General features: G+C 48.5%; 7 protein-coding genes across 7 annotated transcripts; 4 read left to right on the top strand and 3 right to left on the bottom strand.

Annotated features, from left to right (window-relative positions):
* Positions 1 to 568: 568 nt before the first annotated feature.
* ACE1 (copper-binding transcription factor) lies at positions 569 to 3223 on the top strand (the record flags this gene model as incomplete). The annotated part of the gene is made up of 3 exons (XM_058498797.1): positions 569 to 1384; positions 1445 to 1680; positions 1849 to 3223. 3 exons carry the CDS (start codon positions 569 to 571, stop codon positions 3221 to 3223), a joined length of 2427 nt encoding a protein of 808 aa, XP_058351063.1.
* Positions 3224 to 5181: 1958 nt separating this feature from the next.
* ONS95_005389 (uncharacterized protein) lies at positions 5182 to 8644 on the top strand. Its single transcript, XM_058498796.1, has 4 exons — positions 5182 to 5514; positions 5571 to 6163; positions 6296 to 6641; positions 6834 to 8644. The coding sequence occupies exons 1-4, from the start codon at positions 5280 to 5282 to the stop codon at positions 7334 to 7336; spliced, it is 1677 nt and encodes a 558-aa protein (XP_058351062.1). The 5' UTR covers positions 5182 to 5279; the 3' UTR covers positions 7337 to 8644.
* Positions 7496 to 8644, bottom strand: ONS95_005388 (uncharacterized protein). The gene has a single exon (XM_058498795.1). The coding sequence runs from the start codon at positions 8375 to 8377 to the stop codon at positions 7544 to 7546; it is 834 nt and encodes a 277-aa protein (XP_058351061.1). The 5' UTR covers positions 8378 to 8644; the 3' UTR covers positions 7496 to 7543.
* Positions 8645 to 9541: 897 nt separating this feature from the next.
* On the bottom strand, positions 9542 to 11106 carry ONS95_005387 (uncharacterized protein). The gene is made up of 5 exons (XM_058498794.1): positions 10911 to 11106; positions 10728 to 10861; positions 10265 to 10677; positions 9725 to 10214; positions 9542 to 9677 (listed from the first exon to the last, which is right to left on the bottom strand). The coding sequence occupies exons 1-5, from the start codon at positions 11021 to 11023 to the stop codon at positions 9622 to 9624; spliced, it is 1206 nt and encodes a 401-aa protein (XP_058351060.1). The 5' UTR covers positions 11024 to 11106; the 3' UTR covers positions 9542 to 9621.
* A 108-nt stretch (positions 11107 to 11214) lies between these two features.
* Positions 11215 to 14078, top strand: ONS95_005386 (uncharacterized protein). The gene is made up of 2 exons (XM_058498793.1): positions 11215 to 11853; positions 11909 to 14078. Exons 1-2 carry the CDS (start codon positions 11781 to 11783, stop codon positions 13837 to 13839), a joined length of 2004 nt encoding a protein of 667 aa, XP_058351059.1. The 5' UTR covers positions 11215 to 11780; the 3' UTR covers positions 13840 to 14078.
* A 71-nt stretch (positions 14079 to 14149) lies between these two features.
* On the top strand, positions 14150 to 17266 carry ONS95_005385 (uncharacterized protein). Its single transcript, XM_058498792.1, has 3 exons — positions 14150 to 15509; positions 15599 to 16837; positions 16969 to 17266. The coding sequence occupies exons 1-3, from the start codon at positions 15314 to 15316 to the stop codon at positions 17130 to 17132; spliced, it is 1599 nt and encodes a 532-aa protein (XP_058351058.1). The 5' UTR covers positions 14150 to 15313; the 3' UTR covers positions 17133 to 17266.
* ONS95_005384 (uncharacterized protein) lies at positions 17267 to 18858 on the bottom strand. Its single transcript, XM_058498791.1, has one exon. It carries the CDS (start codon positions 18239 to 18241, stop codon positions 17537 to 17539), a length of 705 nt encoding a protein of 234 aa, XP_058351057.1. The 5' UTR covers positions 18242 to 18858; the 3' UTR covers positions 17267 to 17536.
* Positions 18859 to 20778: the final 1920 nt, after the last annotated feature.

The following is a 20778-nucleotide window of genomic DNA, read 5'->3' as shown; positions in this document are numbered from 1 at the left end:
GCCTTACCTTCCGCTATTCCCCCGCCGTCCTGCTCTGTCGTCCTCGTCTTCTTCTCAGCCTCCATCCTGACCGTACTCGACGACGACTGCAAACCCACTGCAAAGTGAAAGTGTGTTTCCACATCTCCAGCAAACATTCGCCCCTCGGAGCTGGACGAGTGCTTCGAGACTCGCCGTGACTGAGTGAGGTCGTGGTTCCAGTCCTGAACTGTATGCCCCCCTTTTCTTCGTGTGTCTCCTCTCCCCACAGTCGTCACTTGTCGGTCAATCAACGCGAGAACGGGGAGGCCCATTGGCAAATCAGTCCGATATATACACGTCGATTTGAATAGCTTCATCGGCAATTGCAGTCTTCTTAGTCGGCCAGTCCGCATTGGGACGAATTGGACTTTCCGGTTCTTGACTCAATTGGGCTGTGACTCACAAGGCTTGCACTCGATCGATGGCTGCATGAATTCAGGATCACAACCAAGGCTAATCAGATCCCAGTCCAGTCCATCCCGCGCAGGAAACCAACAGACCAGACTTAATCTGTTTCTTGCCTTTCGCTGCCCCCTGGCCACTCATCATGTCGTTCAACCATCCCCGCCGAACTACAAAGACCACATCGTCTGCTCTGACTCCTTCTTCGTCGAATGTGTCAGGCCGTCCCACCGTTAATACCAACATGTCCCTTCGCAAAGGAGCTACCTTTCATTCACCCAACAGCCCTGAGCGTGAGATCCCTCATCACTTCAAGGTCCCCTCACTACCTCGTCGCTCTCAAACAACACTGGAGGATGTTGTCGACGCCCACAAACGTCGTGTCGCCATAACTCTTGGAGACATTGATCGCAGTCTTTCAGCAATCGACGATTGCTCCTCTACGACAAGACAATCCTTCCCGGACGACGCCAACCCCGTCCCCCAAGGGTTCCTCGATCACACCGTCGGCTCACCGACGGCCAAATCATACGGTCCAACAATGGCAGGTGTTATGGACCAGGAGCCTGCTGCAAGCAGACGCTCCCTGCGACCCCGCCAGAACCGCCGCCCTTCCAGATATTCCGATAGCGGGCTCGGATCCTCAATCGGTTCCACGTCTGGAAAGAAAGCTGCAGACACTCAGCCAACCAGCGTCTCTGATGACCATTGCGCTAAGTCAATCGTCACAGCTTCAGCTATAACTAGGTCGGCTGCTGCTCATTCTTCAACAATTGAGAGTCTTCCCAGACTCAGCGCTCGTGCAAGCAATCGAATCCACGAGCATATTCTGAAGCCGCTGCTCGCCAAATCGTCCTTGAAAGACTTCCACCCAATTGTCAAGGACTGTCCCAGAAGGATCCACGGTAAGGAGATAGTATGTCTTCGTGATCTCGAGAAGACTCTGATATTTATGGCACCCGTAAGTGAAACCCAAGATGATGTTGAAGGGGGAGTTGCTCACTGGTTTTCGCGTTTGAAGGAGAGAGCCAAGACTGCCGCCTTGTATCTCGATTTCTGCCTCACGTCAATCCGGTGCATCCAAGCGACTGTCGAATTTCTCAGCGACCGCGAACAAATTCGTCCACACGACCGCCCATATACTAACGGATACTTCGTCGATCTCGTCGATCAGATCAAGCAGTACGCCCAGCAGGTCCAGGCCGCCAAAGAGAAGGAAGAGAAAGGAGAGAAGATCGGCGAGATGGATCCAGAATCGTATGTTCACCTTTTTCTCCCAGCCTTATACCATTTCTATGGTGAATCCGGCAACCATCACCTCCCAGCCTTGCCTCCATTCCGCAGTGAATCTGGCGAGAGTGACTCACCAACCCTTCAACCTCGCTACAAATTCAGAACGACCTTTGCTAACTTTTCACGACACAGAACCGATGAAGTCAGACTTCACGGTGGTCTTACCAAGAACGGACGTCCCGCAGAACTCGTACGAGTTAAGAAGAACGGCAAAGCCATCTCTGTCGCAACTGGACTTCCAGTGGATATCGAAGAGGATAGCAAAGACGCCATGCGATTCAAGCGGTCTCTGAGCGAGGAGGCCGAAGAAGATGAGTCGATCTTGCGCTCCATGGCCCGCCGCAAGAGATCTGCCTCGGCGGCAGAGCTCGCACCAAAACGCTGCCGTGAGCCTGGATGTGACAAGGAGTTCAAGCGACCTTGTGATCTGACCAAGCACGAGAAGACCCACTCTCGCCCATGGAAGTGCCCAGAGGAGTCGTGCAAGTATCACGAGTATGGCTGGCCCACCGAGAAGGAGATGGACAGACATCATAACGACAAGCACTCTTCCGCTCCCCCTCTTTACGAGTGTCACTTCAAGCCCTGCCCATACCGATCCAAGCGTGAATCCAATTGCAAACAGCACATGGAGAAGGCTCACGGCTGGACATATGTTCGATCCAAGAACAACGGTAAGAACCGTGACAAGGCAACCGCCACTACCACCACCAACCCAAACACCGGCTTGCCAACGCCCACCATCACCAATATGCATACCCCAAGCAGTGATGGAAACACCGTAGCCACTCCCGAGGAAGATGATATCATGACTGGTTATGATGGATCGGTTTGGGAACCTCAGACGGGGCTTGATTTCCCAGTCTACCCATCTGACGAGGAGATGTTTGCTCCAGGTCATCAGCTGACTTTGGACTATTCTCCCATTTCTGAGCCCATGAATTCAAACTCATCCAATGGCCAATCTCCTTTCATGGGATCCAACGGTCTCGATGACCAGTTCAGCACCAACTTTGATGCCTTCCAAAACACCGGAAACGCAGACTTCAGTCTCTTCGAGAACGAAGACTTGTACTCTGCCCGCGTCCAACTTCCTCCCACTCCCTCTCATGATATCTTCTCCATGGGTCAATATGAGACTTCGGGAATGACCTACAACAACCCTATGCCGCACATCTCTCCCGTTGGCCACGGAAATACGATGCTCTACACACCCACTTCTTTACGTGAAGTTGATGAAGGCTTTGAGGATTTTGTTCCCAGCAACTGTAACCTCGGCAATGACTTCCAGCTTTTCCCCAGTTCAACCGGTGGCACGATCGCCAGCTCTGCACCCAGCGCACTCTTCGGCGAGATCCCCAGCCCCATGAATAATTTCGCTGGTGCATCAGCTCAGCAATTACTGGATTTCTACGCAGCAAGCACAGCCGCTGTCACTGGTCAGGTGCACCAAGGAATGGACTGGTCAATGGACGACCAATTCACCAACGGATACCGATCACAGTAATCGGCCCAACACCAGACGACGAGGGGAATGAAAGCTGGTGGCACAGAATCGGGTGCTAGCTGGACTGGTAAAAGCTGTCAGCCATCAGGCACGATTTAACCTCATACACATATACAAAAACCGACAAATGAGCGGGAAGAACGAAATTACAGAATTTGTGAGATTAGCACGGCGTTTTTACTCATTTCACTCCTCTGCTTTTCTTTCCATTTCTTCTTGAGCGGAAGCAGATGATGCATAATTGGGCGGCTTTTGATTGAGAGCGAGAGGAGCACAGAACACGAATTTATGATAGAGAGTGGATTGATTGATTGATTGATTGATTGGATGAGGTGAATCTCGACGGGTGATGGCCAGTGCTTGTTGTTGTCGTCATCATCAACATCAGCAGCCTGGCTTTCTTTGATTCCGGGGATGGGACGAGAGGTCCTTTTATGTACGCTTGGGGTTTTTTGGGGGGGGAATTGGGATTTGGGAATCATTCGTCTCGTCTCGTCTCGTCTCGTCTTCATTTGAGTGGCATATGAAAGGATGGAAAGGAAGGGAAGGAAATCAAACGCAATCAATGGATTGATATGGTTGATAGGAATGAATGGAGGGGAGATAGATCTCGCACTCTCGCATTTTTTTTTTTTTTTTGATTGGCCTTTGATTTCTGCCCCATGGGTGTGTATTCGCCGTATTCTCAGATGGTTGGCTTGGCTTGGGTTGGGTTATGATTGGAATGCAAATGAATGGCAAAGCACATCACAACTCACTTGAATGAAAGACTTCGTGCTTGTCCTATACTTGTCTATTGTCGTGATGTGATGTGATGTGATGTGATTTGTTCCGTAACTTATGCGTACTCATACTAGGAGTTCGGATATATACATATATATTGTAACTTCATCCCTATTGACAGCGTGCCTGCCTGCTTGCTTGCCTTGGTGAAGATTTCTCACCATCACTCAATTGCTAGAAGATATTCCTTACTTACCTAAATTACGATATCCACCCCATCACCCCCTTAGCATCCCAGAAAACATAATGACTGGAGAATCACCTTCTGCGAGCGAGGTACTACTGTACATATGCATGTAACATAAGATATCCATAGAACCAAGACTTTTTTTTTTTAATTATTTATCTTACTGTACGCATGTTCTTGGCTCTTGTTTATTTCTTTTAGTACAGTATTTTGGATTTGAATAGATCGCAATTGAAATAATGTAGTTTAGCTGGTGAACTCAGCTGCTTTAGGGTTATTTTGTGGTAGGTTAAATGTCTGTCTGTCATATTTTTGTGGGTGGGATGGTTTGGGGTTTAGTGTTGGTGTGGGTGTGAGAGTGTGGGAGATTGTGTAGCTAGAGCGCAGAGGCATCTGTAAAAACTTCGTGTTGTCACGGATGTAGCAACAGTATAATTTTGTCCCTCGTTACCTACTTTGATTGTCAAACGATTACACTTGCAAGAAAAGCAAAAATGGGAGGAGAAAGGCTGTGCAAAAATAACCCTTTCAAGGACTGAACTTGAATTCCAAGTTGCTGGAATTCCAGGGGGGTAAACAACCACTTAACCGATGTATCTCCGTCGTGATGACAGCCAATCAAATTCTTCAACACCACTCTGACAGATCTGCGACTAAGTGAATTGAGGGGGCTCGGCGTAAGTTTAATAGTATGCTTGGCATAAGCATATATGACATGTATCTAGATTTTGAAGATACGATTGAATACGCTGAAGTGTTTCATTGGTTCAGCTATGTGTAGACGTCGAGAATGCCATGCAGTTAGCTAGGCAATGGGTCTGTCTGTACATTTGGGGGCGGAGAGTGGTCCTGTAACTTGCTTTCTTACTTTAGTTCTTACGTTTTGGAGGATTTCTGGACGTATATAAAGGATTTGGCTTTTGGCTTTGATGACTTCTCTTCCTGTGTTGCTTTTGATACTCTGTTTGTCTAAAGAAATTCGAGTCGAGTTCAACTTCCGCTACTCTCGAGTGACAATCACAGGCACTTTCTGATCATTTCTATCTCGACCCTCCTGCTCGACTAGATCCCTTCCTCACCCTCAGAATGCTCCCAGAGATCTACGAACGATTTCCACCTCCTCTGGTGGCTCTTCAAATCCTTGCCATTCTCACCCTGGTCTATACCATCGTCCTAGTCATCAACCGTCTTTACTTCTCCCCTCTCTCGAGTGTTCCAGGACCGAAACTCGCAGCCGCTACTTCATTGTATGAGTTCTACTACAACGTTGTGAAGGGCGGCAAATTCTTCTTGAAAATTCAAGAGTTGCACGAGGAATATGGTAAGACCACACCCGCCTCCTTACTCATAATGATTCATCTGACATTCACTCTCCAGGGCCAATAGTCCGCCTCGGACCAAACGAAGTCCACATCTCTGATCCCACCTTCTACAGCACCATCTACTCCCTTACAGATAAAAGGAACAAAGCAGCAAGGCTCTACCGCAATGCCTTCTGGGGACGCACATCCTCGTTCTCCACACTTGATCATGATCTTCATCGTCTCCGGCGTGGCATGGTCAACCAGTTCTTCTCCATGGCGAAGATACGCACTTTCGCGCCTTGGATCCAGGAGAGGGTTGATCTGCTATGTGAAAGGTTCAACTCCGAGTTTCGAATCGAGTCTGAACCTGCCTCCACTGCGAGCAGCGAAGGAGACAGAAATCCTGATAAGATCGTCAACCTAACGGACGCATTTTCCTGTCTTACGGCTGATACCATCATGGAGTATTCCTTCGCAGAACACTACGATCTATGCGCCAAGAAGGACTTTAAGAGCGATCTGATTAAGATCTTGGTTGTGTTCTTCGGCCAGATCCACGTCGTGATCAATTTCCCCTTTTTGCTGCACTTGCAGATGGCCATTCTGCCGAGGTGGTTTGTGTTGTTGTTGGATCCGATTAATGATGTTATTTTCTCTTACATGGATGTATGTTTGCCCTTATCTCTACTTTCCTATCTTCTGCCAACCAGTTCCCGTACCTTTTCTCGGCAGAGTTCTGTGGTCTGTTCATGGGGATATTTCGATCTATGCAATTTTTGCTGACCAGTCAACACCCAGAATATACTCTCCCAAATCATCGGAACCATTTCCGGGACGTCGCAATCCCACCAAGACGTCTCGCACAGCACCATCTTCGCCGATATCTTATCCACCAAGAAGGTTCCACCCAAAGAGAAATCCAAAGAACGACTTTTTGACGAGTCGCAAGTCGTCGTTAGCGCAGGTCTCGAGACTACGGGAAATGCATTGGCAGTTACGATGTTTTATATCTTGGAGGATGGTGAGGTGTTGCGGCGTTTGAAGGAGGAGATGGATGGTGTTTGGAGTGAGCTTGCGGAGGGTGAGACGCCGAATTTGTTGAGGTTGGAGGGGTGTGCGTACTTGACTGCTGTTATATTTGAAGGTAAGTTGGTGCGAATATTTTTCTTGTCCGAGAAATGGCCTCTGCCGCCTTTGTTTACTTGTGGCGGGGTGGCTCTCGCTTGACTAATCCTACCCCTTCTTCTTTTCCTCTCTTCACCATTTCCCTTCGACAAACTCACACCCCCACATCAAATAATACTTCGAGATTCTAAGCTAAACAATACTCATCCAGCCCTCCGCCTCTCATACGGCCCTATCGCCCGTCTCCCACGCATCGCCCCAAACCAAACACTCACCTATACTAACCCCCACACAAACACCACTTACCCCCTCCCACCAGGCACAGTAATGTCAACATCAACCTACACCATGAACCAAAACCCCGTGCTGTTCCCCAATCCACAAGCTTTTCTCCCATCCCGCTGGCTCCCAGATCCTGTAACTGGCGAGGCACCACGCGCACCTAGTCTACCAATGCCCTCAACTTCCTCGACCAAAGGAGGAATGAAAGGCTCTGAGAAGTTATCGAACTATCTGGCAACTTTCGGCAAAGGCAGCAGGAGTTGTCCTGGAATGAATCTAGCGTGGGCGGAGATGTACATCACGCTTGCGAATGTTATTAGGAAATGCGATATGGAGTTGTGGGAGACGGGGAGAGAGAATGTGGTTCCGGATAAAGAGTATTTTTTGAGTAGGCCGAAGGTGGAGGGAGGTGTTAGGGTGAGGATTTTGTGATGTGGTGGGGAATGTGGAACAAAGGTTTAAGCGAATGTCAACATTAGGTTGGGATCAGGAAAAGAGGTGGATATCTAAGACGAGGCAACAAGATTCTGAATTGGTTTCCTGGTTTGAATACTCGGACAAGGCTGGAAAGCAATAATGTGAATCATAATTGTCTACTGCACATTACGAATCATCTAGCCGCCAATTAATTCTCCAATATCAACTAGCCTGTCTCTCCTTCCTCTTATTCTCCAGCTCCTCTAACATCCCTACCAATTTCGGTGCAAAGATCTCACTCTCTGCCTGAAACCCCTGATGATGTCCCGGCACTGTCCATCTCAAGCACCCCAAAACCCTCTCCTGCTCGTATGTTGTCCTCGCGAAGAACTGATCACCACTCCTGCTTCCCGTCATAAGACCCACACTCGTCCCATCCTTCTTGATCTTCTCAAAATCTGTAGTCCAAAACGTACAAACCAAGAATTCATTCTCAAAGAAATTCACTGGGTTTGTAGGCTCCGGCGGCGGGAACTGCGGCAGTGACGGATCAGCCATAACAGTGAAGTGTTTCCCCCAGTGTGCATTCACCGCATCCTGTCCTTGGATTTTGAAGATATTATACGTCTCGAAAAGCTCCTCCGTCAACTCTTTCTTATCCGGCAACAAATGCACAGTCGGTGCCTCATGACAGATCAAATGATCCACAACCTCAGGATAATCAGCTGCGAGCTGGAACCCGATCACACCACCTGAACTACTTCCAAACACAATAGATTTCTCGAATCCCATGGCTTTGATTACGGCGAGGACGTCGCGCGCTTGTTGGTAGGGGTTGAAGATTTTGTTGATGGGGACTTGGCTGGAGGACATTTGACGGCGGTCGAAGGTCACGCAGGTGTAGTTTGGGGAGAGGAGGGTCATTATTGGGTCGAATTGTCGGCCGTGGCCGTTGCCGCCGGGGATGAAGGTTATGAGGGGGCCGGAGCCTTGGGACCAGTATTTGAGGGTGCAGTCTTCGGTGGTGACTGTGCCGTGAGTTACTTGAGATGCCATTATGGAATGAGGAACGCTACTAAAGCTCCGAAAACAAACTACAAGGCAAAGATTTAAGGTGTCCTTTGCCTTTCAAGTATTATTTGGCGGGGCATCGTACACTTTATATCTTCTTTGCGGGGTGTTTACGTCCCCCTTTTGTTTTTGTGGCTCCCCTCACTCGCGTACTGGATAAATAGAAATTTGTCAGATTTATAAGCCCGAGAAGAAGATACCCCGCTATAGAGATGGTCCGTACGTGAGATACGCCGCATGCTTCGGTGAGGAGTCATGGAGGTTGAAATTGCTGATAGGCAAATGGAACCCGTAACCCGGTTATTGGTGCGGGGAAGAGACTTGGAAGCCTGAATCAAGATGACGAACAGCAGATTTTTCGATTTGGGATTCGCAATGGTAGTTGAGCATACAACTAGCCAGACGAAATAATGCACCAAAATAATTTCGGAAAGCCAGTCTCGCAAATACCCATTTCAGCTAAAATATCACATGTACTGCTACTTTTTGGGCTTATCATTTATTTAGCGAAAGGCTATCGTGGAGAAAAGAGGGTCGGGTATAGCTTCATTACGCATGCCGTTAATACAACACCCAATGGAGTACCGTAAGAGATGTCAGAAATTGGGGGTGTGAATTGCGGAGCTTTTTTTTTTTTTTTCTTTTCTTTTGAAGATGTAGGAAAAGAATAGCCTATGCCCACAATGCCTATTGAGAATGCTCCACCATGCCTCGCGTAACAAACGGTCTAAACAAACAACCGAGCTGCCGACAGCGACCCAACGATGGAAGGGATGTCCAATTTTGTCCTACCGCAGTCCCAAGATGTTGAGTATACTTTGACCTCATTGGCACATCACTTCAAGTTCTCATTTTTCGGGAAGGAGAGGATACACATAGCGAGAATTGGTACATATTACTAAAGCACGTTCAAAATGTATCTTCTTACCATATCGGAGGAACCACTACTATCCAAAGCACCATCGGCATCCTTTCCTAATCATGTGCTTCCATAAAGATCCTAGTACATGCAGTCTTGTCTCAAGGCCAATCTTTTTAAGCAGCACTCTTCGTCGCTGAGTGTACAATACCAGACGAAAAGAGAAGTAAGCCAGTATGGAGCATTGCAAAAGACTTTCGCGAAGCTGCAGGGATGAACCAAAGTGAAATGCGATCTTCGAACATTGTTTCATTTGATGAGAATGTGTAACAGGAGGTAGATTCACGCCGACTATACTACATAAAATTACCTAGGCTTTCCCCAAAACCTGGTCAAACATGTCGATTAGCTGCTTCACCTCATCCACTATAATCTATTAGCATCAAATCTACTCACAACGAATAAGGACTTACAAGTATTATAATGTACCATCGACACCCTCACAACTCCATCATACTCCAGTCCAAGAATCTCGTCCGCCAATCTCACACTATAGAAAGTCCCCCATCTAATACCCATCTCCCCATTTGAAAGCTCATCCACAGCCTCCACCACATCCTTACTCTTCCTCCCTTTAACAACAAAGCCAACCGTGCTAACCCTCTTCTTGGTATCCGAACTCGTCTCACCATAGATCGTGACATCTGATCTCGCATTCAGATACCCCAAAAGCGTACTCTGAAGCTTCTCCTCGTGCTTCTCAATCGCTGCCCAGGATTCTGCGGGGTTGTCTCCGAAGTAAGCTAGGACTGCTGGGATGGATGCGGTGAGTTCGTAGCAGGATCCTGCGAGGCCGAGTTTGTTTTCTAGGGTGGAAGAGGGGTTGAAGTGGTGGCCTAGAGACTTGACGGATTTCAAGACAGTGGGTGATGCGTAGAGCATGGACATGTGAGGGCCATACACCTGCATTTGTTAGCGATATGTGCTGGTAGAAGTGAGAAGATGCAGCGGACTTTGTACCAGCTGAAGCAGTAGAAGTCAACACCTAATGCTTTCACATCAACCTGTCTATGCGGAGCATAAGCCACAGCATCAACGCATAGCATCGCACCAGGAACTGTATGAACGGCTTCCGCAATGGCTGTGATATCGTGGATCGTGCCCAGGATGTTGGAAGCATGTGTACACGTGACCAGGACGGTCTTCTCAGAGAGGAGCTTCTTGAGATCAGATGCCTCGAGCTTGGGGTTCGTGCCTGCTTTTGGAGACCACCATTTGATGGTTAGATTCTGACGGGCAGCTATGTCCACCCAGGAGGCGATGTTGGCTTCGTGGTCGACTTTGGAGATGATCACTTCTGAGCCGGCTGGGAACGAGAGCGCGAAAGATAAGGTCCGGAAGAGGGATGTAGTTGATGATCCTAGAACTGCTTGTTGTTAATATCTTACATGCTGGGCGCTGAAGAGGTTGAGCTACCAATGTTGTCTGTTGATGCATTGATGTATTTTGCGGCTGCTGCATACCCACTTTCGTAATGCGCAGTGGACTTCTTGCCAATGGCGTAAGAAGCTCCCAATTGAACGTTCGTCTTGGAGAGATAATTTGAGATCCTTGGAAGAATTCAGACAGCCACTTGAGATTGAACGGAGAGATACTTACGAGTCTATCACTGTGCCCAGAATTTGACTGCCTCCGGCATTATCAAAGAAGACTTGCGGTTGATTCAATGCTGGAAATTTGTCCCTAGCAGTTGCAATGTTGAAAGAACTCATGATGGTTAACTCGGTTTGAAATGATGATTATAACTTATCAAGTCAAGAGGAAGATATCTACAACGTGTACGCTGATGCATCCAAGGACAGCCCCCCCCCCCCCCCCCCCCCCATTCTTCGGTGGATCAATTGATGACATCCTAGCCAACTTTGACCTTCCTCATCTGGCTATAAAACAGCCGAGGCCAATGGAGAAGACGAAAACAATTGGACGTCAACCAACAAGATAAAAATGCATAAAACATCATATACTGCCTCAAGCTCCTACCAATTCTAAAAATAGGAGGTATGGGTTGTGCATAGAAGACCTACAACTGCATAAACGAGAAGCCAGAGGTGTTCCTCACGCGTTTGATACCGCGTTTCCTCCGCGCGCGTGAAGATGGCTCTTTCGCGACAAACACCGCGTTGGATCCAATTGCTTTAAAATGACCTGCATGAAGCCTCCCAGATCTCCATGGGCGTCCATAGACAATCATTCTGCAGCATCGAGCGCTTACACGCATATCGCGCGAAAGGAATCATAAAGGATGCATTTCGAGGTTCAATCAGAAGCAGTTTCTCTGCATACCCCCTATTCAGCTGAGTCGGCCAGCGCTTCAGCGATCATGCAACCACCAGTGAGGTCAGAGCCCGCTAAAAATGTCGGTGAGAATGGGCAGATAAATGCCGCTCCGCCAAAATTTGTTGAAATGGACTGATATGCCCATCTTCGGCGATTCTTTTCCAACAACGCATCAATTCTCCTACAAACATCATGAAGCGCAAGGCAGATACTCAATCGAATGGCCAGAATGGCAAAAGTATTCTTAAGAAGCGTGCAAAGACAAGTACAACTCCCGCTGAGACCAACAATACCCCGCGCATGCTGACACCTTCGAACAGTTCTGGCAGAAGAGGATGTTCACAAGTGTTTCCGAAAAGGTCTCTTCGCCCATGATGTCCTAGGAAAATATACCAAAGGCTATGCCAAGTCCGAACCATACAAACACAGTGTTATCAGCTCCCTGATCAACGACGAGCTACTGCGTTCTGTCCGCAACGAAATCAAGGAGAATGTACACTTCACACCCAAGGAGACCGATATCTACAAGATCCACCAATCCGGAGATTTGGCAAACCTTGATGGACTGGACGATGGTGCCTTGGAGAAGCTGCCTTCTCTGCTCAGACTGAGAGATGCAATGTACTCTTCCAAATTCAGGAAATACGTTTCTACGATTACAGGATCAGGAGAATTGAGTGGCAGGAAGACGGATATGGCTATCAACGTCTACACACCTGGATGCCATCTGCTGTGTCACGACGATGTGATCGGGAGCCGGAGAATCAGTTATATCCTATACCTGACAGATCCAGACATACCATGGAAAGAGGAATGGGGCGGAGCATTGAGACTGTTTCCTACGACCACACACGAAGAAGACGGAGTCAAGACGATCACGCCAACCCCCGACACCACAAAGATCATACCTCCCGCCTGGAACCAGCTGAGTTTCTTCGCGGTCCAACCAGGTCTTAGCTTCCACGACGTCGAAGAAGTCTACCATGCCGAAAGTGAAGAACAGTTGAAGAAGGATGGCGGAAGGATTCGCATGGCTATCAGCGGATGGTTCCATATTCCACAGATTGGGGAGGAGGGATACATTGAAGGAGAAGAGGAGAAATGGGGCAAGAATAGCAGCTTGAAGCAATTACAAGGTAATCCAGATCGCTACGATTTCCCGAAGTCGCAGCCGATCGCCGTCGAACCCGCCGCGGAGCCAGATGCAGAGAAGGAACTGGACGAAGCTGATCTTGATTTCTTGCTGAAGTACATGGCTCCGACCTATCTCACACCCGACACCCTAGACGATATTGCGGAAAGCTTCATGGATGCATCGACAGTCACACTCGATGGTCTTCTATCAAACAAATTCTCTGCTAGAGTTCGAGAGTATGTTGAAGCTCAGGAGGCATCTGCTCTACCAAAAAGCAGTAATGAAATCGAAGAAAAGGGGCCATGGAAAGTCGCTCGGCCACCACACAAGCATCGCTTCTTGTACCAACAGCCTTTCACCAGCTCGAATGTTGATAAAGCTTCTTTGGAGGACCCAATCAAAGAAATGACGGAGGTCTTTCTGCCTAGTCGTCAGTTCAGATTGTGGTTGGAGCTTGCTACCAAGTGCAGCATCGAGAACTACGATATCTTGGCACGGAGATTCCGACGCGGCCTTGATTATGCTCTTGCTACAAGTCATGATGGCGAGCCACGGTTGGAACTCAGTTTAGGGCTGACTCCTACTCCTGGCTGGGGTGCGGATGAGGTAGAAGGAGATAGGGAGGATGGAGGTGACGAGGAGTCGGAGGAAGAGGACGAGAAATCTAAAGCCAAGACCAACGGATCAAAGCCAAAGCAGAATGGGGAATCAAAACCCAACGGCAAACCCAAAAAATCAGATGCTGAGGAGGTCGAGGAGGCAGAGCAAGAAGAAGACGATGTCGGCGGCCACGAAGTCTACATGGCTGGCGACGATGACGATGACGAAGATGCCGCTGTATACAAAACGTCCGACGAGTCCGAAGACGACAATGTTCTTTTCACGATGCCAGCATCATGGAACAAGCTGAGTATTGTCCTGCGCGACAGCGGTGTATTGAAGTTTGTCAAATACGTCAGTAAGAATGCGAAGGGAGACAGATGGGATGTCAATGCTTCGTTTGGAGTGAAGATTGAGGAGATTGAGGGAGAGGAGGAGATGATTCCCTTGGAGGAGAGCGATGAGGAGGAGGTATTTAATGGATTTCCGGATTCGGATGATAGTGATTCGGATTGAGGGGGTGGTATTTTGTTCGAGTGTTGAGGAGAAAGATATCATATGATGTTGGACATTCTGTTTGGTCTACTGATATACATGTACAGACCATATCATAGAGCCAAGGCCATAGCACTGGATATAAACGCATAGGAGCACACTTCCAATTCCTATTAATCTCAAACATAACCAAATAATTCCAACAAGCTGAAAAACAGTCAACCTTCCACCTTCCACCCTCCACCCAACCGACCCGAACCCCCCACCCCGGCCCGTAGTTAAGCCCTCCAACACGGACGGCATCAACACACTGCCCTCCCTCCCTCTTTCCCTCCTTCCCTCCCTCCCCGAGTCAGAAAAAAGCGCACACGCATTAATTCGATCGTGAACGGACCAGCCAAGGCGGTTTGGCCCGTCTCTCAGCTCTTTTGTTGCACGTCGAGATCTACCTGTCAAAGAGACGATCCGACCGTTTGACAGGTAAGAGGCTGAAACCCGTTGTGGTGTTGTTCCGTAGTGGAGTTTTTGGTGGCTTGCGAGCTGGCTGGCTGCCAAGGGAGCGGGAGGCCCCACGATACAGTACGAGGGATGCCTGGATGCTCGCCTTTCAGGCAGAGAGTGGCAGAGAGGGTGGATGTGTGAGATCGTCACATGGATGGAGTGTCCCACATGCCCTCAATTCTCTGTGGGGCTCACGTGGGAGGGGGAGGCGTGATATTTGGGGAGGTAAGGGAAGTTGACTCTGAGAGCGATTTGCTGGTACAGTACTGTATGGTGGATTAAAGTTAAGTTTAAGCTTATGATTGACGAGCGACATAGTCATTTCTTAAGGTAGAATCTTACTTCGCCAAATTCTTTCGACCTCCACCGACTCACGTGATATACATATTCCAACAAACGGCACAGTCTGCCATCCCATCCATGAATCTTCCCCACCCAGTCTCCAGAGTCCAAACCAAGAACATCGGAATTTCGGAATCCCAACTCTTTCCCTAAATTACAGCCCCCTGCCGATCCTTCCAAGACCAAGAGATCAGACCATCCCAGCCATCGCATCAGAAGCAGAAGCAGAAGCAGAAGCACATGCAAACTGCATTGCATCGCGAAATAATTGGAAGCGAGACGGGGTAAAAACCCGCCGCAGAAGTCGGTGAAGCGAGGCCAGTGAGGCGAGTGCGATGGTTCCAAGAACGAGCAGACCAATCATAACCCCGCTTTTTGACATCCAAGGTCATAGAGTGAACTGATATCTGTTCATTTTTGGCTTGCTTCCTTTCATTGCGAGATGCAAGGCTGCTGGTAGGTATCGAGTTTAGGGTTTCGGATTCCGCGTTGTTATTTCAGGCTTTTGAGATATTGTTTATCTTCAGTATATATCACGCTCTATCTTGTGTATTCTTCCTTGAGCGAGCGTGGCGTCTGTCATCCTGCTTGTCCTAAGTTTTCGATTGAGTTCTGACTGTGCTGGCTCTCTTTTTTGGAACTCAGTCTCAATATGGCTTTCTTCTATCTCAAAGCTGTAGCTCTGTTTCTGGTGTCGTGGCTCGCATACGCCAATTTCCAAAGCTGGTGGAGTTTCAGGAAATTGAGGAAATGGGGTGAACAGCATGGATGTGCAGATGCGCCGACAGTGCCTAATGAATGGCCGTGGGGATTGGAGAGATTGTATTTCCTCTTGACGAAACTGAAAGGTATGTCTCTCACGCTGTAGCGTGTTGCCATTGGACCGTGTGGCATCTTATCTTCCCATGTCGTCAATCAACTTGCTGAATCATACCAGACTTGGACTTCCTCGATGATTTTGTCCTAAAGCGAAACATTGACATGGGATGCAATACCTACCGCATGCATGGCATATTTTTCAACAGCGCTATCTTCACGACTGAGCCAGAGAATGTCCAGGCAGTACTAGCAACCAAGTTCCACGACTACGAACTTGGGCCTGCTCGAAACGATGCCTTTCACTCCCTCCTTGGAAATGGCATCTTCACTGCTGAGCGAGAAGCATGGGCTCATTACAGACATCAGCTCAAACCGCAATTCACACGCGATCAAGTCAGCGATCTCGACGCCGCAGGTCGCCACCTAAACGTCCTTTTCAAAGCTCTCCCTCAGGAAAACGCAGACGGCTGGGTCGAGAGCGCAGATTGGCTGCCTCTCCTCTACCGCTTCACTCTCGACGCAAGCACCGAGTTCCTTTTCGGCCAATCAGTTGACAGCCAAACCACTGCCCTCCACGCTGAAGATTCCGGCTACTCCAAAGAACAAGAAGACAACATCGCCTTCGCAGAAGCCATGAACACCGCCCAAGAGTATATCGTCTCTCGCCTCCGCTTCCGTCGTCCAGCATGGTGGCCCCTCCCAAAAGTCCACAAGGAAGCATGCAACACCGTCAAAGCAATGGCCGATCGATTCGTCAAGCTCGCGCTAGACCCAGATCAAGATCACAAACGAAAGTTACAACAAGCCGAGAACGGCGAGAAGAAGAAGTTCGTGTTGTTGGATGCACTGGTAGCAGAGACTCGTGATCCGATCGAACTCCGCGATCAAGCTCTTCATGTCCTGCTTGCTGGGAGAGACACCACGTCCGCGCTGCTAGGATGGACAATCCTCCTTCTCGCTCGCCACCCATCCATCTACGCCTCTCTCCGCCAAACCGTTCTCTGCACTTTCGGATCAGAAACCCACCCTCTCACCGAACCATCTTTTACCTCTTTAAAAGCTTGCAAAGAACTCACGCACGTACTATACGAAGTCCTACGCTTGTATCCCCTCGTTCCACTAAACGGTCGTGGTGCCGTCAGGAACACGGTCCTGCCTACTGGTGGAGGGAAGGACGGCAAGCAGCCGATTGCGGTGATGAAGGGGGAGCAGGTCGGGTATCAGAGTTATGTTATGCATAGGAGGAAGGATATCTGGGGGGAGGATGCGGATGTTTTCCGGCCGAGCAGGTGGGAGGGGAGGAAGTTGGGGTGGGAGATGATTGCTTTTTCTGGGGGGCCGAGGATTTGTTTGGGGCGTGAGTTTCTCTCTTCCTCTTTACTATTTTCCTACCTTCCTGGTCACATCTTATCTCCAAGTTTCCTCCTTAACTTTTCGGCTTGTCGGAGGAAGACTTGTAATCAAAGTTGTGCTAATGAACACATACAGAACAATACGCCCTCAATGAAGCGAGTTTCGTGATCGTCAGGGTCCTACAAAGATTCGACAAAATCGAAGCTCTTGATATGAAAGGTCCGCTGAAGAAAGGTATTACTATCACACTACAGCCTGGTGATGGAGTGAAAGTCAGGATGCATAGGGCAAGTTCATGAGTAGGTTGACGTGCGCAGTTTGGGCGTTGGGGGATCAAGAGCACGGGCAAAGGAGGCATATCTCCACTTCACTCAATACTGGTGTATAAGCGAGTTATCGTAGCATAATAAAAGAAGTCTCAATTCAAACCAGAAGTTGCAGCGCCTAAAAGCAAGGGTATTTCCAATCCATCCACCTCCCAATCCTCCCACCAGCCAAAGGGTAAAGAGACGCAGACCAAAGCTTCTCCATGAAAATAGTCAAACATTCCAACAAGCAAAGCGGCGGTAATGCGCATTACTCCAAGATCACAACTGCAGATAAAATATCACTGCAATCCTTGCGCCACAGCATTCAGCGCACCTGAAGTCTTCACACCTACGCCAGACACCGTTAGCCAAACACCCAATGCAAAAAAAAAACGTCAGAGAATCAACCCACCTCCAGTCCCACTCAACAACCCCGTCTTCTTCTCCTTCGTATCCGGCTTATACTGCTTAAACGCCTCCTCCAGCTCCTCCTCCGTCCACCTCCTATGCTCCTCACTCCCCACATAATTCCCCTTCTCATCCCTCGCAAACCACTTCTGGTAGTCCCGCCGCGGCATATACACCACCTTCATCACCTTATCCTTCTGCTCGTCCTTCTTGCTCCCGCCCTTCAATTTACTCAGCAAGCTGCTCTTCTTCCCTCCGGTTTCTGTTTCGGGAGCTTTGGGAGTGGGGATTACGTCTGTGATGATTGCGGGGATGATACTGTCGTCTGTGTAGCGCTTGGGGAGGAGTTGAGGCATCGTGTACATGTGGCCGCCTAGGTTTGCGAGGCCGCTGGCTTTGAATGCGGGTTGGGGACGGCCGGTGGCGGTGAAGTGTTGCTTGTCGTGCTCTGAGAGCTCAGAGGGTGGTGCGGCTGGGGGGATCAGAGCTTCGGCATCAGAATCATCGTTTGAGTGTTGGATTTGGGGGTCTGTTGTTGCGGGCGCGTATTTGATGGAGGTGTTGTTTTCGTCGCGGTAGGCGAGCATGGCTGGTTGGTTGTTCTTGTTTTGCGAGGAGGACATCTTTGTGGAGTTGCGGCGGGGTTTTTGAGAGGGGTTGCTGGAGGTGAGGGTTTTGATTGTGAAGGGCATGGTGAAAAGTAGGTGCTTTCTTTATATGGAGGAGATGGTGGTAGTGCGGTATTTCGGACTATTGAAGATCGCGAGGCTTGGGATTGGGAGGGAAGCTTAGAGATGAAGCGAGGGATAGTCGTCACTGTACAGCTTGCCAAGGAGACCTCTAGATGAAATGTCGGCGGGCTAGTAAAGCTTTAATTCGGTGTCGCTTTGTGGACTGGTATGGTTTTGTTGATGATGCCTGGCACAGCCTCGATCCCGTTGTGGTACTTGAGAGTACGTCAAATGATGTAACGTGCTGATCAGCTCCGTCCCAGGCAGCAGGTTAACAAGGCTGAGGACCACAAGGCGCCGTATTGAGAAGTGATCACCCGATGTCCAAGGGGTTAGAGTTTTGAGGAAGACTCGAAGAAGACTCGAAGAAGGCTTGGAAGAGGCTTGGTTGTCAGCAAGAACTGTTTTGGGACGGGATTGACCCTACGGGGGTTTTTTTACAGACACTGTCTGCACTTCCTACAGACATTGTCTGTAAACAGGCATTTTAGACGGATTTTCTGTCTGTATTTTAGTTAATTGTCTGTATTTTTCTTAGCTAGAAACTCTAATTTTAATCGATTTTTGAAAATTTAGAGTGAAAATACAGATATTATCTGTAATTTAAGGGAAATACAGCTATTGTCTGTATTTTAAGAGTTTTCTGACTAATAAAGTTAAATATCCCCTCTCTTATTCCCCCCCCCCCTTTCCTTCCCTTCCCTTTTCCTACTCTCTCCTTTAAAGGTAGGTCTCCCTCTAAGGTAGGTCTCCCTCCCTCCCCTCTTAAGGTAGGCCTCCCTCTCCCAAGGTAGGTCTCCCTCCCTCCCAAGGTAGGTCTCCCTCCCTCCCCTCCCAAGGTAGGTCTCCCTCCCTCCCCTCCCAAGGTAGGTCTCCCTCCCTCCCCTCCCAAGGTAGGTCTCCCTCCCTCCCCTCCCAAGGTAGGTCTCCCTCCCTCCCCTCCCAAGGTAGGTCTCCCTCCCTCCCCTCCCAAGGTAGGTCTCCCTCCCTCCCCTCCTAAGGTAGGTCTCCCTTCCGAGTGTTCCGGAGGTAGGTAGTAAAAGGTCTGTGTTTAACTTTGTATTGAAACATGAAAAGTCCGAGGTACCTAAACTCTCGTACCTTGACACACGCTAATTTGTCTGCATTTTTTTAATGAAATTGTAGCAGATATTGTCTGAATTTTGTCTGTATTTTACTACGTTTTACTACTACTAGGAATACAGATAAAATGCAGATAATTTACAGACGTTGTCTGTATGAAAAACCCCGTAGGATGATTGTTGAGATAATGGGGAAGTGGATCTTACCCCGCGTTGTCACTCGGCACTGCCTTGACCATTTGAGGGGGATTAGTCAGCATTCCAGGAGGGTGGCGAGATGTATTGTTAGTTGACTTTATGGCTTTCGATAATGCTTGAAGGATATAGGCCAGGTAATGAAGAGATTGTGATTACTTGGGGTACTGGAGTTTCGGGCGGATTTCAGACTCATACCAATTTTTCCCTTGATCTCAAGCCTGAATGAAGTGAGCAGTAGGCATTTATGTTTGCCAGCTCGACGTATGATTATCCTCAACCAAATAAACCCCTCTCAGCGTTTTGCTATCCCAAATATACATCTGTATCTGCCCCGAAAATTTTATATAGCAAATCTACCGAAACTTAATTCATTATTTGATGCATAAGCGAACGTCAGACGCTGTGTGTCCGATCAGATGTGGCTCTCACACCAAAACAGTGTACGAAATCTCGATTTGTTCGGACCTGCAAGAACATATTTGTTGTAACTTCTTGATGCTTTTTCCAGTAAAGAAAGAAAGCATTCACATGGGTCTGATAGATTTGATCTTGTAGCATACAGGCCCCCAGGCCCCTTAGCCCTGCTTATCGAGAGCATCTAGGCGGACGTTGGAATTCTTAAACATGTCACCAGCCGATATTGCATCGAATGACCGATGCGTTCTTTGAGTGCGGTGTTGAAATCGATAGAGCTGATGTAGGCCATGTTTTTGATCAAACCTTTTTGGCTCAGACATGCCGAAGACTGAACCCCAAACTGGATCCTTTTGTGTTGTGCCCTCGGGTTGTAGAGTGAGCAAGATCCAAGATATACTCCAATTTCGAGCCTAGAAATGATGAAAGGGAAAGTTCTTTATCTCACAAATGAAGTGTATACAGGAGATGCAAACTCACCGAAAGCAAAACATGGCTGAATAATATTGAGTGCATCTAGAAAATGGCCCAGCATACACTTCAAGTGAGCCCCGCCTTCCCCATCAAAACAAACTCCACACCAAATTCCAAGCGACCAAACTAACCCGAAACTTTAAAAAGTAAACACGCCTTCAAGGTATCTAGCCCTTCAAAATTCTCGTACTCCAACTCCTGCCTCAGAATTTCGACGAAGACATCCCACGAACAAGCAACAAATATTCATAGATTCCAAACCGGAGACTCGATCCAACCAGTCAAGACCCTCTTCCCTCCCCTCCCACCTTCCACCTCCCAAAATCCATT

This window comes from Cadophora gregata (genome assembly GCF_030347475.1).
Source record: "Cadophora gregata isolate MNR1 chromosome Unknown scaffold_16, whole genome shotgun sequence".
In the NCBI taxonomy this organism is placed as follows: domain Eukaryota; kingdom Fungi; phylum Ascomycota; class Leotiomycetes; order Helotiales; family Ploettnerulaceae; genus Cadophora; species Cadophora gregata.
Note: the sequence above shows the minus strand (reverse complement) of the source record. Positions and strands in the feature narration are given on the sequence as shown.

What these genes read in the sequence shown, in the direction of transcription:
- ONS95_005385 (XM_058498792.1), top strand. Translation starts at nt 15,314, where the DNA reads ATGGCTTTCTTCTATCTCAAAGCTGTAGCTCTGTTTCTGGTGTCGTGG. An exon ending in CCTCTTGACGAAACTGAAAG is followed by an intron (nt 15,510 to 15,598) that starts GTATGTCTCTCA and finishes GAATCATACCAG; the next exon opens with ACTTGGACTTCCTCGATGAT. An exon ending in GCCGAGGATTTGTTTGGGGC is followed by an intron (nt 16,838 to 16,968) that starts GTGAGTTTCTCT and finishes GAACACATACAG; the next exon opens with AACAATACGCCCTCAATGAA.
- ONS95_005386 (XM_058498793.1), top strand. Translation starts at nt 11,781, where the DNA reads ATGAAGCGCAAGGCAGATACTCAATCGAATGGCCAGAATGGCAAAAGT. An exon ending in TAAGAAGCGTGCAAAGACAA is followed by an intron (nt 11,854 to 11,908) that starts GTACAACTCCCG and finishes ACCTTCGAACAG; the next exon opens with TTCTGGCAGAAGAGGATGTT.
- ONS95_005389 (XM_058498796.1), top strand. Translation starts at nt 5,280, where the DNA reads ATGCTCCCAGAGATCTACGAACGATTTCCACCTCCTCTGGTGGCTCTT. An exon ending in AGAGTTGCACGAGGAATATG is followed by an intron (nt 5,515 to 5,570) that starts GTAAGACCACAC and finishes TTCACTCTCCAG; the next exon opens with GGCCAATAGTCCGCCTCGGA. An exon ending in TTATTTTCTCTTACATGGAT is followed by an intron (nt 6,164 to 6,295) that starts GTATGTTTGCCC and finishes GTCAACACCCAG; the next exon opens with AATATACTCTCCCAAATCAT.
- ONS95_005387 (XM_058498794.1), bottom strand. Translation starts at nt 11,023, where the DNA reads ATGAGTTCTTTCAACATTGCAACTGCTAGGGACAAATTTCCAGCATTG. An exon ending in CTGGGCACAGTGATAGACTC is followed by an intron (nt 10,862 to 10,910) that starts GTAAGTATCTCT and finishes AATTCTTCCAAG; the next exon opens with GATCTCAAATTATCTCTCCA. An exon ending in ACTGCTTCAGCTGGTACAAA is followed by an intron (nt 10,215 to 10,264) that starts GTCCGCTGCATC and finishes TAACAAATGCAG; the next exon opens with GTGTATGGCCCTCACATGTC.
- ONS95_005388 (XM_058498795.1), bottom strand. Translation starts at nt 8,377, where the DNA reads ATGGCATCTCAAGTAACTCACGGCACAGTCACCACCGAAGACTGCACC.
- ONS95_005384 (XM_058498791.1), bottom strand. Translation starts at nt 18,241, where the DNA reads ATGCCCTTCACAATCAAAACCCTCACCTCCAGCAACCCCTCTCAAAAA.